Source organism: Oenanthe melanoleuca, chromosome 3 (assembly GCF_029582105.1).
Source record: "Oenanthe melanoleuca isolate GR-GAL-2019-014 chromosome 3, OMel1.0, whole genome shotgun sequence".
NCBI classification, from domain to species: Eukaryota; Metazoa; Chordata; class Aves; order Passeriformes; family Muscicapidae; genus Oenanthe; species Oenanthe melanoleuca.
In genome coordinates this window covers 69,371,804-69,388,612 of record NC_079336.1, presented here as the reverse complement: position 1 = coordinate 69,388,612, position 16,809 = coordinate 69,371,804, and the positions used below count along the sequence as shown (strand labels likewise).

Below are 16,809 nucleotides of genomic sequence, written 5' to 3'. Positions count from 1 at the left end.
ATCCTCTTCACACCCATCCTTTAGATATCTATTCACATTGATGGTGTCCCTCTCAGTCGTCTCTTCTTGAGGCTGAACAGGCCCAGGTCCCTCAGCCTTTCCTCAGAAGTGGATGCTCCAGTCCCTTCATCATCTCTGTACTCCTCTGCTGCATCTGCTCTAGGAGCTCCCTGTCTCTCCTGTCCTGAGGAGCCAGAACAGGACACAGCATTCCAGATGTGCCTCACCGGGGCTGAAGAGAGGGTCAGGATGGACCTGCTGGCAATGCTTTTCCTAAAGCACCCAGGACAGCACTGGCCTTCTTGGCACAGGGGCCCTGCTGGCTCAGCACAGCCTGTTGTGCACCAGGAGCCCAGGACGCTCTCCCCAGAGCCGCTGCCCCGCGGGTGCGCCCAGCCCGTGCCGTGCCGTGCCGTGCCGTGCCGTGCCGTGCCGTGCCGTGCCGTGCCGTGCCGTGCCGTGCCGTGCCGTGCCGTGGTGACGCTCTCCAGTGCCGGACCGTGCCCTCGCCCTGCTCAGCTCCCGAAGGCTCCGCCCCGCGCGGCTCAGTCCGGCCGGCGGCGGGAAGTGACGCGCCGGGCGCGCCCGTGGCGCGGGGGCGGGGCGGGCCGGGCTCCGGCGGGCGCGGAGCGCGGCGGGAGCGGAGCGAGCGCCAGGTACCGAGCGCCAGGTACCGAGTGCCCGCCGCTGCCCCGCGGCCGCCGCTCGGCCCCTGCCCGCGGACGGGCCGCTGGGGCCGCGATGGGGCGGGCCGGGCCTGGAGGGCGGGGACGGTGCTTGGGCCGGGCTCGCTCCGCACCGCCAGGCGGCCTGAGCCGCGGCGGGAGAAGCGGGGAGGGACTCCCGGGGCGCCGCGGGACCCTGCGGGGCGGCGGGGGCTGCGCGGAGCCGGTGCGGGATGGAGCGGGGGGCGCGGGCGGGCTGCGGCCGCACGCCGAGCGCTGCTGGGGGAGCACGGAGGGGCCTCGGGGTGGGTCGGGGCCTCCTCCGGGCTGTCTCCTGCTTCTGGACTCTGTCCCTCGGCCGAAAGCGCCCGACGTGAGTAGCGGAGCTCCGAGCACTTCAGCGGCGTTAAGTGGGTGCAGACAGGAGGGATCTCTGCGTAGAGGTGCCCTGGCTGCAGGTTTTGGCATGCTTGGTCTCCAGCCTTCTTACTAAACAGCTCGGCTGTCGAGGAGTTGACTTTGTTTCTTCCAGGATAAATGTTTAGGCTTCTAATGTACCCGCGTTGTAAAACCTGGGTGCTGTGCTCGATTCCTTTGGTGAGGATAAAGATGGTATTATCTTATGGTCATGGCTGGAAAATAGCAGGCCTTTTTAGCTGCAGTGTAAATATTAAAGTAATTCTAAGCTCTTATATCTTGAAAAAAAAGAGAGGCTGAATAGGCTCTCTTCAGATTTTGAGGTGGCCTACCTCAGGCCTGATAATGACCTTGAATATTTTTCAGCAATAGTTAAGAAACTTAGAAATAAATGGCATAATATTTTATATCATTGGTATGATAACATTTAGGTTCTCTGCTTCTGTTGTTTATTTCCATAACACAGCAACAGAAGTATAGTTAAAAAATAAAAGAAAATCATTGTATATTTCACCTTTATACTTGAAATTCACATATTTCTTTTTTCCTCATGAAGTGCGTGTCATTACAGTTTGAAATCTGGTAGTGCTTTATTTTATGGAATTGGATGGAAGAGGTTTTCCTAGCTTTGATTTGAGCAGCGATGCTTTTCTTGTAGAAGAAAAAAGTAATTTTTGAAAGCCCAAGCCTTAAAATGGCCAGGAAGAGACTTACAAGCAATGTGGCTTGTAAGCTTGTCAGTTAGTAGTCAGGGAAATTAAATTCTAAAAAAATCAGTGCTTTTGCAGCTAAAGAAGCTTGGAGTAGAGTGAGCATCAACAGCTTGAGCTGTTTGTGCAGGAGGGTTTGGTTAGACAGAGGCCTGCCAGAGACTTCAGCAGAACCACACTGCAAAATTTCTAAGGAGTGTGCCTGAAAAAGGTTATTTTTATGGTTTGTGCATGCGTGTGTGCGTACGCGTGAATGCTCTTATATGTGTTTGTACGTGGGTGTCTCTTATCTGAGTCAGCAGCTGATAGGTTTGCTTTTGGGTTTGTGTTTAGATATTATTCTCAAGATATTACTGTTTTTTTTTCTTTGCAGGATTTGGTTAGTGTTTTAGACTCATAACATATTTCTCTGAAGCTGATGTTTTCCTAAAACTTTCAGCTTGGCTTTAAAAGCTACTTCGCTGGAATGTTTTAAACGGTTAAAAAACTTCTAGGATTTGAAGTTTATTTAAATTAATCGAAGGAAATACTTCTGGCCTCACCAAAGAAATAACTGGAATCATGGATCAGAACAACAGCTTGCCACCCTATGCTCAAGGCTTAGCCTCCCCTCAGGTAAAAACAGTTATTTAAGATATTAACTATGATCTGAATTTCCTTTATGAACATGTTTTCTCTTCGTTGCATCTAGCTTCACGTTTTTTTGTTTGCAGATCTGAAAAATTCTGCTAGGTATCAAATAATATTAGTATAAAGCAGAATTTCGAAACCACTGATGTCTATATCCAGAAGTGTAAGAAACGCAAAGTTTCTTATACATGTCATGTAAGAATATGTGTGGGATTTCTTAATGGGGTTCCTCTTAATACTGAAAGTTGAAATACGGCTGACATGTTGGAAGGATTAATTTAATTTTGGTGATTGCTCCCTAAACTGTGTACATAATGGATTGCTGCTGGGCTGTGAAGGAATTGGGTACAGGGAGCACAGTTGGTGTTCAGACAATTTCAAGTTAAATTGTGGGTCAGAGTTGAGACATGCTTGCAAGATAGTGTGAGAAAATGTCATGTCCCTAGATTCATTTGGGTAGTACTTTATTCTATAGAACAGCTGCATTTCCAAGGATGTTCTGTTTTTAACAATTTACTACTATATGCCTCAGGTTTGGTATGACCAACTCGGATAACACAGATTTATTTTTGGACTCCTCCCAAAAACTTGGTCTCTCAAAACAAAATGGATTCCTCATGAACTGTGGTTTTCATGTCATGTTTTCTTCTGTAGGGTGCAATGACTCCAGGAATTCCAATTTTCAGCCCGATGATGCCATATGGCACAGGACTGACGCCGCAGCCTGTCCAGAGCACCAACAGTCTGTCCATATTGGAGGAACAGCAGCGGCAGCAGCAGCAGCAGCAGGCAGCACAGCAATCCACGTCACAGCAAGCCACACAGGGAACATCTGGTCAAACCCCCCAGCTCTTCCATTCACAGACTCTTACCACAGCCCCTTTACCAGGAACCACCCCTCTGTACCCCTCTCCAATGACTCCAATGACTCCAATAACTCCTGCAACACCGGCGTCAGAGAGCTCTGGCATAGTGCCACAACTACAGTGAGTACCCCATGTGTTAGTGCATCATGTCCTTTCTCAGACAGAGCTTTAAAGATTTAGGACCAAAGTACATCAGGAATTAGGTACTGCATTTTGCTGGGAAGGGAGGTCCTGAGAATTTATGAGTCTCCTGTAGCAAAGTGAGTAATTTTTACTTTTTATTTTTAGCTTAGCTTCATTACTAAACCGCTTAGTAATATAAACAGTTTCTTAGTGATCTGTCAACGGTACATCTTTGGAGCATACCAGTGGAGGGTTTTATATGTCTTCATTTAACATCATCATAATTTCTAACTCCTTGCACTTTAGGAGTTCATGATGTTCCCTTTTCCAATGCATGGCAAACACTGAGTTTGTGAGAAGGGAGAAATCCCTAGAACTAGTTCTAAGTTTAGGTATGGAAATATTTTCATTGAACTTCAGTTTTAAAGAGACTATTTCAGAAATTTATGGAAGGACAAAGAGAAATGGTGATACAATAAATTGAAAGAGTAGTTTCTTATATTTTTCTTTTTTTTTTTTCCCTCACTGAGGACCTTTACATTTCAGGGTTTTCCCAGAAAAAAAAAAAAAATCTAGTAACTTTTTCACACTTTCTGGAGACCTGCTATCCCATCTCCTGGCAATGCATTTACCTCCTGGGTCGTTCCCAGTTATTTCTGACCCTTCTCCTTGAAGGGCATAGCAAGGAAAATTTCAGATGGTACTATCTAATTTTCTCTTGCAACTTCCCTGATTGTGGTGAAGGCTCTCAGCATCAGTAAATTTTTCCTGCCACACTGAAATAGACATTCTTTCTCATGGGGCACTTTTCATAATAGCTGACAGATAAGGAGGAATCGGCAATTATGCCTTAGGAGCTTCTGCCCTACAAAAGGAGTTCCACTGAGCCAAAACACTGTTTAGTGCTCCTGTTAGTAGGAAAGATGCCATTCAAACTCACTTGGAGAAACAAAATAATAAAAAAATAAAATTGATTAGGCTTGGTTAAAAATGAGGAAGACACACGAATTCCTTATTGTCTTTTTAATATATTTCTCTGATCTGTCTTTAGGAATATTGTGTCCACAGTAAATCTTGGTTGCAAACTTGACCTAAAAACTATTGCACTTCGTGCCCGAAATGCTGAATATAATCCCAAGGTAAGAGAAATGTATTAAGAGTTCATCCTATAACAGATAAATTAAAGGCACAGGTTGTGGTTGCAGGCTGCTGCAGTGGACTGAAAAACCTACCTGCTATATATGCAGTTTAATACTGTAGTTAAAAGAGAAATCTTAATAAACTTGGGACATTCAAATTAGTAAAAAGTGGTTTTTTGCTGAGGTAGCTGTGATGTGCACCAGGTTGTAAGTAGTTAGATTTAGAAAAACCTTAACCAACAGTGTAATAGCCTGGCCAAGCTTTTTGTGGTAGAACTGGCCTCTGCTGCAGTTCACATGGGTGTATTTGTTTGTAGTGGTCAATGAGTTCTTTTTGCATATTACTGTGAAATGTCTGATGATGAAATCTTGTTCCCTATCTCCCAACAAGGAGAAAGGAAAGAAGAATTCAAATCCTGGGCTCCTGCCAGAGCTGTGGTTTCCTCCACCTAGCTGCCTCTCTGGAATTCTTACGGTCACAGGGCATTCACTTATTTTCCATAGTCTTGCTTACCCTTTGTTCTCTCATGTTCTCCTCCAGTACTTCTGCCATCTCATTCCTTCTGATGGCTAAGTTTGATGGAACATTAAAATGGAGCAAAATTAATTTGATTTTTTTGCATATTGACTTCAAAGTTGCTTGCTGCTTCTTAATAGTAGTGGGGTTCTAAATAAGTGGCTTCTTTTTAGCTTGGGAAATCTGAACAACAGCAAAGAATGTTTCTTTTGGGTGGCTCCTCTCAAAAATGTTATCTTTGCAACAACAGTAGTTGGACACTAAAAAAGTTTAGATGTCACATAGTTGAATTGGCTTGTCTTGGGAAAGCTTCAGTTTTCTTGGGGTGTATGTGTTTTTTTTTTGTTTTAGCATTTAGTGTTTTCCTGCAGTGGGCCTGAACTCTGTTCTCAAAGGTTAAAGCACACATGCAGGCATATATGATAAATGACTGTTACTGTAAGTTTATACTAGTGATGCTGTTACATAATTGTGAGTAAGATCTTAGTGCAGCAAAAATTTAAGCATGCCTTGGTAATTCCTAAGGTAGGGGGTAGGTGGCTGTGTAAAACTTGTAGGCTAGAATAATCAATATGAAACACTGTTTTCCATGGCAGAGAGATAGAAGGGTTATGTAACACACTCCTGACATTTAGTCAGTACATTCATCTATCAAAGAAAGATGTTGCTTGGCTATATTATTAAAGTCATATTTTGACAAATGTGCTGTTGGGTAACCCACGCTACCGCCTTGGTTATGTCAGCAGAACAATTCATGGGACTGCAGGGTGAGCTGTTCCCAGTTAAATATAACAAACAGGGATTTGTTTGTGTGTGTGTGTGTGTGTCTGTGTGTGTGTGTGTGTGTGTGTGCCCGCATCAGTTTCCAGTATCTCTTACTTCAAGGAATTTAAGAATATTTGGAAATGCTACTTAGGATGAAAAGCTAGAGCTGATCAGGCTGCTGTGTCCTACTGTGGTAGCTGAGGTGACTTCTGTTTACACAGGACTTTGATCTCCAGCTGTTCTGTTTGCTGATACTGTAACACTGTCCATTTTTTTGGATAGTATTCCATCCTACTTATAAGCGACAACATTTCAACACATATGGTGGAATTTTTTAAAAATTATTTTTAAAATTTTTAAATTTCTACTGCTGTGTTGCAAATGTTAGCGTTATTTGTATGTTCCATATATAGTAATGAGAGATGAATAGGAATGCAGTGGTAAATATCCTTCCTGCCTGACTCTGCCTCTTGAAGGTCTAAGCATTTCAAGTAAACTTTGAGTGATCTGTAAGTATGTTTGACCTTAGTTTTCCTTGCACTACAGTGTAACTTGCTACATAGATGATGCAGATTTGTTTTTAATGTAATGATGACAGCAGTATATCACTAACAGTCTCAATGCTCACACTTCAGCGTTTTGCTGCTGTTATTATGAGAATAAGAGAACCACGTACTACTGCACTGATATTCAGCTCTGGGAAAATGGTGTGCACAGGAGCAAAAAGGTATGTTTGGGCATTACAAGCAAACTAATTCAGGCTGTCTTTTCTTATGTACTGTGATGGTTGTTCATATATACACATCAAAGCTCTACAGGTACAACTAATCTTGCTTCACAGTTGCTTCAGATTAAATACACTTCTACAGAAAATACCTGTTCATGATTGAAGGGACTTCCTAATTTATGGGGAAATGGTAGTTCTATTTCTGAAGCACTTTCATTCAGTGACTGGTTTGCAGAGGTTATATTCAGTTTTTTGGCTTTGCAGTTACTTGCTTTTTCTAATAATTAAAAAAAAAATCAGCATTAATGCATTGGAACTGTTTAAAGTGTAAGGATGGTGACAGAAGGATTTTATATTTGAATAGCTTCATTCATCACAGGACAGGAGTTCCAAATCTCTGGTTCCTGTAGTCTGATCTGTTCCTAACATGACCATTGAAGCACAAGTATTGAAAACTAAACATAAGCTTAAATCTGGTGGGCAGGACAGAAATTCTGCTCCAAAGAGGTCTGCTAGGAATCCAGAAGGAATAAACTAATAAGCAGAGATGAATGAATAGATCTGTACAGGGAAACATTTTCTCTGCCTGGTGACACTTGAAATTCAGGTTGTCTTACTCTGCATCAGGAACAAACAAATCCTCAGATGTTTACAAACCTGAAGCAATGTGAATTCTGCAACAGTGGGTAAGGCTGTGCAGTTGTGTTAAACCCATGTTTGAATGCCTGGGCTGAATCAAGCAGAAGATTTTGCCAGTTGACAAATTTTTATAGAAATATGCACTTTCTAGCAGTACTAGTTCTCTAGCAGTAGAGGTTGTTCTATGGTGAAAATTTAAGTAATGATCTTAATGTCTCATTAGAGGGACCCTGGTCAATATTTTAAAAGTGTGAGATACATGGATTTATAATTTACTGTTTTGTGTCTCATGAGCAATAAATGCAACACTAATGCTGTCCAGGAGCCTATTACCAAAATTAGCATGAAAACCAGTCAGTGCTACCTATTAATTTTGAATGTAAAAATTTTGCGTGTGAACTCCCCTCTCCCTCCACACAGATTTTTTTCTCCATTTAGGTATTTATGGTTTAATTCTGTTTGCTTGAAGTAATACTTAACTCAGGCAGTAATACAGATATCCTTTTCTCACTTCAGTGAGGAGCAATCCAGACTGGCAGCAAGGAAGTATGCAAGAGTTGTTCAGAAACTGGGATTTCCTGCAAAATTTTTGGATTTTAAAATTCAGAATATGGTGGGCAGCTGTGATGTGAAATTTCCCATCAGACTGGAAGGATTGGTACTCACACACCAGCAGTTCAGCAGGTAAAAAAAAAAGGCTGATTTACATTTCATTCTTGTTGCATACTGTCTTAGAAAGTGACATCTGTTTAGATTATTCCCTTGCACCACAGGGAAACCTGCATCTTTGTTCCCATCTCTGCACTGCCTTAGGTGTAACTGAGGCTGCCCAATGTGAACCTGTCAAAATGATCTTCCCTGCTACCCTCCCCAAGTTTCAGGGAAGTCTACATCTGCTCTGGCCAGTCCTAGACTGGGCCCAGAAGATAGGGTGGAACATGGGTCTGCAAATGTTTAAACATTCACTCTCTTCTCTTACAGCTACGAGCCGGAATTGTTTCCTGGCTTAATCTACAGAATGATTAAGCCAAGAATTGTTCTGCTTATTTTTGTTTCTGGAAAAGTGGTTTTAACTGGTAAGTGAAGACAGTATCTTACTCCAAGAGGTGAGATTTGGACTGTATTACAGAGAACACACAGGGATATGTAAGCTGCCAGGTACTTTTCCTTTAGAGATGACAGTACTGAGAAAGGAGAGTTAATAGAGTATTCCATGGATGGTGATGTTAAGGAAACTTCCCTGTGCAGCCATCCAGCAGCCATTCTGGCAATTGGAGCCACACCAGCTGCAGTAGGACCAAAGCCTGTTTGCAGTGGGCAGCTCCAGCAAAGCCAACAGGTGCCCTGCTTGACTCCCTACACACCCCACTCACACAGTCAGACCAGGCTTTCTGGAGGGCTCAGCACCAGGCTGTATTATACAAAGATTCAGCTGTTCAGCAGGCTTCCTGCCTGAGGGTCCTGCACCCAGAGCTCAGCCTGCAGCTCAGCACTGCCACTGCACACAGAGCTAACTGCACCATATTCCTTAACAGATGAGCAACAGCACATTTGGCTAGATCAAAGCAGCAATGATCATGAACCCTAGTCGGGTATGTAGGTGCCCAAAAAGCTGTAAAAGTGCAGGTCATACCACGGGCAAAATCTGAAAGACTGTTTCTGTGGCTAAGCATGTGTGACTGAGCTAGCTTTTCTTTGGCAGCCTGGCTGCAGGCTGCTGCCATGCTCTATGATACAGCAGCCAAAGCAGGGGAGATACTTGAGCTCTAGGACCTCCTCAACCTTGGGTGCTTGACCTACTCCCTTCCTCTTAGGCTGTGTCTTACGGAGAAAAAACCCAAGACAAAAGAAGGGTCATGTCCCTGCAGTGTGGGGAAATGCAGTCCTCTGCAGTGGTCTCCATTGCCAGACCTTGCTTCACCAGTTAGTCCTTTCTGCACAAACATCATACAGGGCTGTGCTTTGTTGTTGCATCTCCTGTGGAAATTATGTATATGAAAATTTCACAGAGATGCCAGTGGAAGTTTTAGCAGTTGTCAGATTAAACAGAGAAGGCTGGTAATGTAAGCTCTGTATGAAATGTGTTAAAAAGGATTGTAAAAATAGAGGTTTATGGATACACTTAGGTTTTATATAGAGTTGCATTCAAATACACATTCTAAAAGCCAAAATTAAGTATTTGGAGAAAGGTACTAATTTAATCCCTTCTCTTTTTCCAGGTGCTAAAGTACGAGCAGAAATCTATGAAGCATTTGAAAACATCTATCCTATTTTAAAGGGATTCAGAAAGACAACGTAACAGTTTCTACAGCTTCAGAGAAATCAGGGTTATATTTTAAAAGGTATTGTGTATGGCACAGCAGTAACAAGAAACGGACTTCCAGTGCAACTGCAACACCAAGACTTGGACTATTTCCCAGTTAGTGCCTACTTCCCTGATGCTCAAGGGGAACTGTATTCTTGAATATGTCTACTGAGTTACTGTGAGTTGCTTTACTGGGCTGTTCCTGGAGCAGCCCCTCCAACTTTTATTTATATTCTAGCTTTTAAATAGTTTTAATGCCAGTTCTATTAATAGAAAATCTGTAAGTTGGTTTAAAGACAAATGCAACTGTGTCACTCAGTGTAAAAACCACTTAAATTGCCATGTATATATGTTTTAAGTTCCTTCCATAAGACCATGGTTTTTATAATTTTCAGAACTTTAGCTTTTAAATTTTTCAATTTAAAATTTCTTTGGTGCCAGACACATTCCCTCTTTCCAGTATTAAGCAAGATAGAATAAATTTATTAATTAAAATGGCTCACTGTACATATATATATAATATATTCCTTTCTTCTCTTTCCTTCTTCAACTCCACATGTACAATAAACCCTGTTTATACAACTATGGGAACTGTCTTAATAAATTTTAAAATTACCCAGCTAGTAGAATGAAATACATTGATTTTTTTTTTTTTTTTTTAAATCAATTTAATAGCAGATGCGCTGCTATTAAATGACATGTTGTTTTGAGAGAATCTTAGCAGTGCTCTGGCTTGCATACCAGTAGTCACATCCTTGGCAATGTCTACCTTGAATATTTCCAGTGTGTTAAAGCAGAAGAGATGGTTAAAGAAGCTTGTGTTTGAGTATGTGTTGTCTTATGCTCAACAGATGGGATTTAGGCAAGCTGCCCTTTGACTGAATTGAAATAATAGACCCCTGCTTAGCTTCTAGAATTTCTTTAAATTACTACTTTTGTATTTTACCAGCTGTGACAGCCTCACTATATTAGTGTTCCTGTAAAATGTCAAAGCCATTGCAGCTGGAGTCAGCATGTACATAATCTTCCTTCTGAACCATGCTTAAAGCCTAATGGGCTGAGAACTAAAAATAAACTTTTCTTGAGTAAATTTCCAATAATAGTAACCTCTCTATGACTTACACATTATTTCAAACAGCTTTTATCTGAAACTAACCCAGTTGTCAACAATGATCTCATTACTAAGTTGGTGTTTCATTCCAGACAAAATTAAGTTTTGGCTGGCTTTGACACTGGTCCATTTACAAATCCTGAGTGACCTTAATCTTCAGTCTTCTGTCTACACCAGTGTCTCTCCAGGTGTCTTAATGACTGGTTTCATGGATCTTACCAGAAAGATGTTGTTTATTAATGTAGCAGGATATACTCAAACATTGTGCTGTTCCACTCTGTCCTGTGAGCTCCTGAATGTTCCTCAGAGCTCCTAACAAGAAATGCATGGCTGTCCATGCTTTTGCAGGACCTGAAAACTCTTCAACTTTTTAGAAAGCTTGGAGCCCTAAGAAACCATAGGATGGTTTTCAACAAAATTAGTCAAACTGTACTACAGTGACTTAAAACAGTTTGCTCTTTCACAACATGGACCAGAGCTTAAAACTACCTTGCTGGAAATTAAGTTCTCTTAAAACAAAACCACTTCCAGGTACAGCATTCTTTGCCTGATTATTTGAATACTTTCAACATCTAAATGATTTCAAAACCCCCACAGTGGGCCCCACAGAGTCACTGGTAAGCAGCCATGAATGGCTGGAGCAGGATAAGGGGATATGTAGCTGAAGTCAATTTCTATACAGAAGCACACAAAAAGCCTTTTCTGCAAATACAGCCATAGCCACAGCAGTAGTTAAGCAACTACCACAGTAAAGCTCAGCATTATGGTTTCACTTTTCTCTTGCCTCAGCTATATCGCAGTCATAAAGTGGAAGAATCCCTGCAAAGGACACTTATTTTTAAACTTCACCAATGATGGCAAACTTAAGGTACAATTCAGCCTGAAAATCTGCTGCTACAGGCAGTGTCTAACAAATAGACAAATGTGTTCTGGTAGGGCTGACTTGGTTTAAACTGCTTCTGCACCAGGTAGCTGAGTTAAACTACTTCTGCATGGGGCTAATAGTTCTAAGTCAGACAAAAATTTTTTGTGCATTTTATCTCAAGTAACCACTCAATCAGAACATGTGACAAACTCCCAAGTTAGGTTTAGTGTAGCTGTTGAGAAAGGAAAGTGAGTTCAATTTCCACAGCTAAAGGCTATGTAGCTTTGTCTTAGCTGACTCCTGTACAGCTCTTCAATATAAGCACTCAAGTGGGTTTACAGTAATCTGCTTTTCTTCGAATGAATGTTAATTTTTGAGTAGCCCATTGAAAATCCTGACAGACTACAATGAAGTTTCTGAAGTTGTATTACCAACAAATGATATTTTCACCAATCCAAAAGTTTTTCATCTTTATTTAATAAACTTCCAGAAATGAGATTTGAAATGAAGCTTTCTGAACAAATGCATCTGGCTTCATTATCAGGTTGAAGTAGAAGCTCCTCTGGGGCACAAGAGAGGCTGTCAAGGTCTAGTTACAGCAGTTTTATCATGTTACAAGATGCACAGTTATCAGTGACTTCAGTTCAACTACTTGTTTGCATAGTGCAGAGATGCAGTGAAACAAATCAAGCATTCCATTTGGATGACTCATCTTCATATAGTACAGCCCATGGAATAGTCTTGTTTCCATATGAACTCTTCCAGGTATTCGTTTGCCCCACCACAGCTGTCAGCACAAGTGTACACCACCAGCGTTCCCCAGTCAATGCTCTCTCCGAGGCTGTCAACCTGAAGGTGATTCAGGAGCTGTGGCATAATCTTCAAAGAAAACCAAAACGTTTAGAGGCAGGCCACAGACTTCTCCCCTATCCCCACTTCTCCTGAAGAGCAGTCCTGCATTTGGTGTAAGAATTTATATTCTCTTACACCAGATTCACAACTGAAGCTACTACTATGTATATGGCAGCTCAAATAAATTTGGAATTCTAAGTTAAGTTTTATTTGACCTGATCTGTGAGCCTCCCATCATTTGGAATTCCATTAACTATGGAATTCCAGTAACTGTTTTGCCTTTGTATGACATTTGTTCACCATTCCTCTAGCATTTGAAATTCTACAGCTGAATACTTCCAGCCAAATTTATTTATAATGTGCATCATGAATTGAAATAGCAATTAAAAGAGAAAAGGCTCTGTACAACCATTTAGAATAGTTAGTTTGTTGCAACTTCAATCTTCTTGCTGGAGTTACCAGCAAATACCTACACAATTAGATCCTGAGTCTGAAATACTTTACCTGTATTATTTTTAAATGAGCTTACATACCTGAAATTCAAATTTCCTTTTGGCACCACATACACAATTTGGGATGTCTTTTTCTTCAGGCCTATTTTCACCTGACACCCAGAGTGGACCACCTTCTCCTCTGCAGTATCTAATAATCTGAAATACAGCAGAATTTTAAGTTGTCATGACTATCCTTTAATTCTGGTATAACATTGGTGTTTAGTGACACAGACAAAGCTGTAGATGGAGCAGAAAAAGGTCAGTTCTTTGAAGTAGTAACCATGGCAACATATAATTTGTGAATGCAGCATTCTAAATAAGACAGGTTGCTTATATGAGTTTTCTTAACTATGTGAATCATGCAAGTATTCATATCACATTTTTTCAGTGATCCAGGGATCATTTGCAGTGATTTGTATTTCCCTAATCAAGGGACCCGGAAATGCAAGGTTGTGTATGTTACAGTCTTGAGACAGAGAAAGCAGCACAATAATTACCACACAGACCCGCACACAGTCAGGAATGCAATCTACGTATTTCTGTCTGCAGTTCTGCATACAAGCAGAAAATCCTAATGTTCAAGTAGGTATTTTCAAACACAACCTTTGTTTTTCTGTTATTAGCAAATCAGGAATTATCAGCAAAAGGACATGTGGACAGATCAGTCAGTACAGAGATGGTCAGAGAAAGTGAGGCAGATACCTAAAGCAGAGAAGGAAACAGACTCAAAATCTGCTGCTTTCTGAGTGTGTACCTTAATCCTTCAGCTACCAGGCAAAACATGGAGAGAATTTCTTCACCACTTTGATGGATTTAGGCCTGTGTCTTTTTGGAATGAAACCAGGGACCATGATTTTATTTTACAATGTAGCTTTTTAGCCTTTTGCAGTAATAAAACACAGCATGGGGGGAAGATTTTTGTCTTAAATAGTGGAAATTTTAAAGCCATCACCAATTCCTTCACCCTTAAAAAAAATCCAAGCCACCCCCCAATGCAGCTGGTGACAGTGACAGAGCTCTTCTCTGTAGTTTTTCTTCTGCTGAGAAGGAAGGCCAACCAGGGCCACAGGCTGGGGAACAGTGCAGTGGTTCCCCATGTCCTTTGGTTAGAACCACATGCAGGATGGTGGTTCCTTCCACACTGTGGGGGATTCAGCACCCTCGTGTCTCATCCTGACCAGCGGCTGTTGAAGACAGAGGAGCAGGTGCTAAACTCTTATTTTGGCATGAATTAAGGAAGATGAGAATGTGTGGGTTAGGTGTGTGGAGGATGAGGAGGCATCCTCATTTCTAACTAGGCACAAAAGGCAGTGAAATGCTGCATGTGCAGCAGGATGCTGTGTCAGAGCTGCTACATTCAAAGGCCACCCCATCTTCTGACCTGCTCTGGTTCAGCAGCTACTTGTTTTTTAAACATTCGGAAGATCTTTTCTTCTTCAGTCTCATGTTTTGCCATTGCTTCCAATGTCTCTTCATCTAAGGACTGAAATGTTTCATCTAAGCAAGAAAAGAGAACGATAAAAGTCATAGGCTAATAGAAGACACTAAAAATTAAAAACAGTATTAGCACATGTAAATTCATTTCGCTTCAGAAATAATTCCTGGCATAAATCTAAGATTTTTTTCTTTTCATGGCATGTTAAGATTCGGTCACACACAGGTCCATTTACTAGTTTTAGTTGCATTTTAAACATAGATATCAGTACTGGACTACTGGAGGCAAGGAGTTATCTACCAAAGTTTGTGGCTCCCAGCAAGTGTCACTGAGACTACAGAACCTTCAGGATACGACATTTGAAAAAGGCCCCGCATGCTGTGCATGTGCCAGACTTCAGTTTTTAGCACTGAAGAGTGTATCTGTTACACTTCAACAAACACATCAGCTGGGGACACTAAACACTCTTGAGACAGCTTGGGACCACAAGAAGGGACCACCAAAAACCCAGCACCCTCCCCTGGCACCACCACGAACTCTCCACCCTGGGTGTGTTCAAAGCCAGGGAGGTCACAGCAAACCCATCATGAATTTAGGGGGAGGAGGGAGGAAGGAGCCTGCACTTCAACTGCTTAATTCAAAGGCAGCTCAAATATCCTCAAACCAGTTTTCTCCTAGTAGAGAGAAGGAAATTTTATCTTCCATAAATTAAGACAAATTGAACTAAGCCAAGCCAAGCCAATCTAACAATCTCCTGATTCCAAGAGCATCCAGCAGTGGTGCTCAGAGTCCTGGACTTCTCACCAGAGTTGTTCCTTACCTATTGGAAGCACACGGGGACACAGTGTAACTCCGAGCTATCTGCAGCAGCTGCTGCTTCAACAGCTCCTAGGGTCAGAGCTTAATAAGTCTCTCCCATAAAAGCAACTTGTATTATGGGATGTCTACAATAAACTAACATTGCAAATGACCACATATTTAGCCTTTTTTCACCAGTAGTTTACAAGGAACGCTTAAAAATCACAGTATTTAATATTTTAAAGATGTGATAACAGGCATCATTGGGAAGAATTACAGGGAGCATTTTATTTCTGACCTGCAACGCCTGCAGCTCCAAGTTTCTCTTGTTCTTTCGTGTCCTTTGATGTATCTGCAGCTCCTCGTTCATCCTCACTGTTGTCAGCAGGAGATTCTGGTTCCTCAGGTTCTATCAAAATTTCGTATTCTGGAAAAAGGAATTCGTTATGCTCTGGAATGGCATCTGCCGAGTCATCTAGAAAACAGAAGACAGATACCACTTCACAATGTCATCTCAGTATTTCATGTCCTTCTCCCCAAAAGCTACAGCAAACTACGTAGCAGAAACACTGCATGAGTAAGAAAGATGTACATCACTGCTAGACCTGACGGTAAGAAAAACTGTTACGTTAAGGACAGTGGAAAACTGCAACAGGCGCCCTGTTGCTTTGAACAACCTCTGTAAGGCCAAGTGGTGCGGAAGGCAGATCAGACAGTGCTAGCAGCAGCACTTAAGAACTCAAAAGCTGCAGCTCGGCAGCTCGGCAGCTCAGCGCAGTGTTAACCACAGGCTGGCACTCGTGTCGCGCTGCCCCCGTTGCAGAGGTGCCCGATGGGCGCGCACCCACCTCCGGCGGCGTGCTGCCCGCAGGTGCGGCGGTGCCCGCGCCGCCAGTCCAGCGCCTGGTGCTCGGGCCCGCAGTAGGCGGCGCGGCGGCAGCGCCCGCAGCTGCGCGGCCCGAGGCAGCCGCACACCCGGCAGAGCGCGGCGCCGCTGCCCAGCCGCCGGGGGGGCGCGGGGGCCGGGCCCGGGGGCGGCTCCTCGGGGGGCGGCTCCTCCGAGTACGTGTCGTTCCGCCGCGGCAGCTGGTTCCGGAACACTGCGGGCGAGAGGCGCCGGTCAGCGGGGCGGCGGCCGGCGGCCCTCGCCCGTCCCTCCCCGCGGCCCCGCGCCTCACCGCGGAAGGGCCCGCTCGGGCCCGCCAGGCGGTAGCAGGCGGGGCTGCGGCAGGCGAACACGAAGAGCGTGCGGTGGAAGGCGTCGGGGCGGCCGGGCAGCGGCGCGTACAGCTGCAGCAGGAAGGCGCAGGGCTGCTGGCAGCGGCCGCAGCGCAGAGCGGCGGGGCCCGGCAGCCCGGCCTCGCCCAGCCACGCGGGCCGCCCCCCCACCTTGCTGGGGAAGCAGGCGCTGCGCAGCCGCCAGGCACCGCCCGGGCCCTCCGCCACCGCCGCGAAACCCAGCTCCACGCCGGGAGCCATGCCGCTTCCCCTGGGCCGCCGAGAGGGGCGGGCGCTGCACCGGCCCCGCCCGGCCCGGCCCGGCCCCGCCGCAGCGTCCGCGGCTCGGCCCCGCCCCGCCGGCCCCGTTCCGGGCGCGGCCCCGTGCTCCGGGCGCGGCCCCGTGCTCCGGGCGCGGCCCCGTTCCGGGCGCGGCCCCGCCCCGCCGGCCCCGTGCTCCGGGCGCGGCCCCGTTCCGGACGCGGCCCCGCCCCTGTCCCGGCTCCGCTTTTGTATCGGAGGACTGGGGACAC

At 44.2% G+C, this 16,809-nt stretch overlaps 2 protein-coding genes across 4 annotated transcripts; one reads left to right on the top strand and one right to left on the bottom strand.

Moving 5' to 3' along the window:
* Window positions 1-578: 578 nt before the first annotated feature.
* On the top strand, window positions 579-10,122 carry TBP (TATA-box binding protein). 2 transcript variants are annotated; one of them, XM_056487808.1, is made up of 8 exons: window positions 579-656; window positions 2,166-2,407; window positions 3,077-3,408; window positions 4,463-4,550; window positions 6,468-6,559; window positions 7,715-7,882; window positions 8,180-8,274; window positions 9,418-10,122. In XM_056487808.1, the coding sequence occupies exons 2-8, from the start codon at window positions 2,354-2,356 to the stop codon at window positions 9,495-9,497; spliced, it is 909 nt and encodes a 302-aa protein (XP_056343783.1). In that variant the 5' UTR covers window positions 579-656; window positions 2,166-2,353; the 3' UTR covers window positions 9,498-10,122. The 2 variants fall into 2 exon arrangements, with proteins under 2 accessions (XP_056343783.1, XP_056343784.1); XM_056487809.1 differs by having other exon boundaries at window positions 594-670.
* Window positions 10,123-11,935: 1,813 nt separating this feature from the next.
* On the bottom strand, window positions 11,936-16,629 carry PDCD2 (programmed cell death 2). Of its 2 annotated transcripts, none has more exons than XM_056487805.1 (6): window positions 16,237-16,629; window positions 15,907-16,158; window positions 15,357-15,485; window positions 14,207-14,322; window positions 12,865-12,981; window positions 11,936-12,358 (listed from the first exon to the last, which is right to left on the bottom strand). In XM_056487805.1, the coding sequence occupies exons 1-6, from the start codon at window positions 16,535-16,537 to the stop codon at window positions 12,194-12,196; spliced, it is 1,080 nt and encodes a 359-aa protein (XP_056343780.1). In that variant the 5' UTR covers window positions 16,538-16,629; the 3' UTR covers window positions 11,936-12,193. The 2 variants fall into 2 exon arrangements, with proteins under 2 accessions (XP_056343780.1, XP_056343779.1); XM_056487804.1 differs by having other exon boundaries at window positions 15,357-15,533; window positions 16,237-16,626.
* Between the last annotated feature and the right edge of the window lie 180 nt (window positions 16,630-16,809).

Bases quoted from the DNA above. Each gene is read 5' to 3' on its own strand.
- TBP (XM_056487808.1), top strand. From the start codon at position 2,354: ATGGATCAGAACAACAGCTTGCCACCCTATGCTCAAGGCTTAGCCTCC. The intron at 2,408-3,076 runs GTAAAAACAGTT...TTTCTTCTGTAG, and splicing joins AAGGCTTAGCCTCCCCTCAG to GGTGCAATGACTCCAGGAAT. The intron at 8,275-9,417 runs GTAAGTGAAGAC...CTCTTTTTCCAG, and splicing joins TGGAAAAGTGGTTTTAACTG to GTGCTAAAGTACGAGCAGAA.
- PDCD2 (XM_056487804.1), bottom strand. From the start codon at position 16,537: ATGGCTCCCGGCGTGGAGCTGGGTTTCGCGGCGGTGGCGGAGGGCCCG. The intron at 16,159-16,236 runs GTGAGGCGCGGG...TCTCGCCCGCAG, and splicing joins CCCGAGCGGGCCCTTCCGCG to TGTTCCGGAACCAGCTGCCG. The intron at 12,359-12,864 runs GTATGTAAGCTC...TTTTCTTTGAAG, and splicing joins AAAGGAAATTTGAATTTCAG to ATTATGCCACAGCTCCTGAA.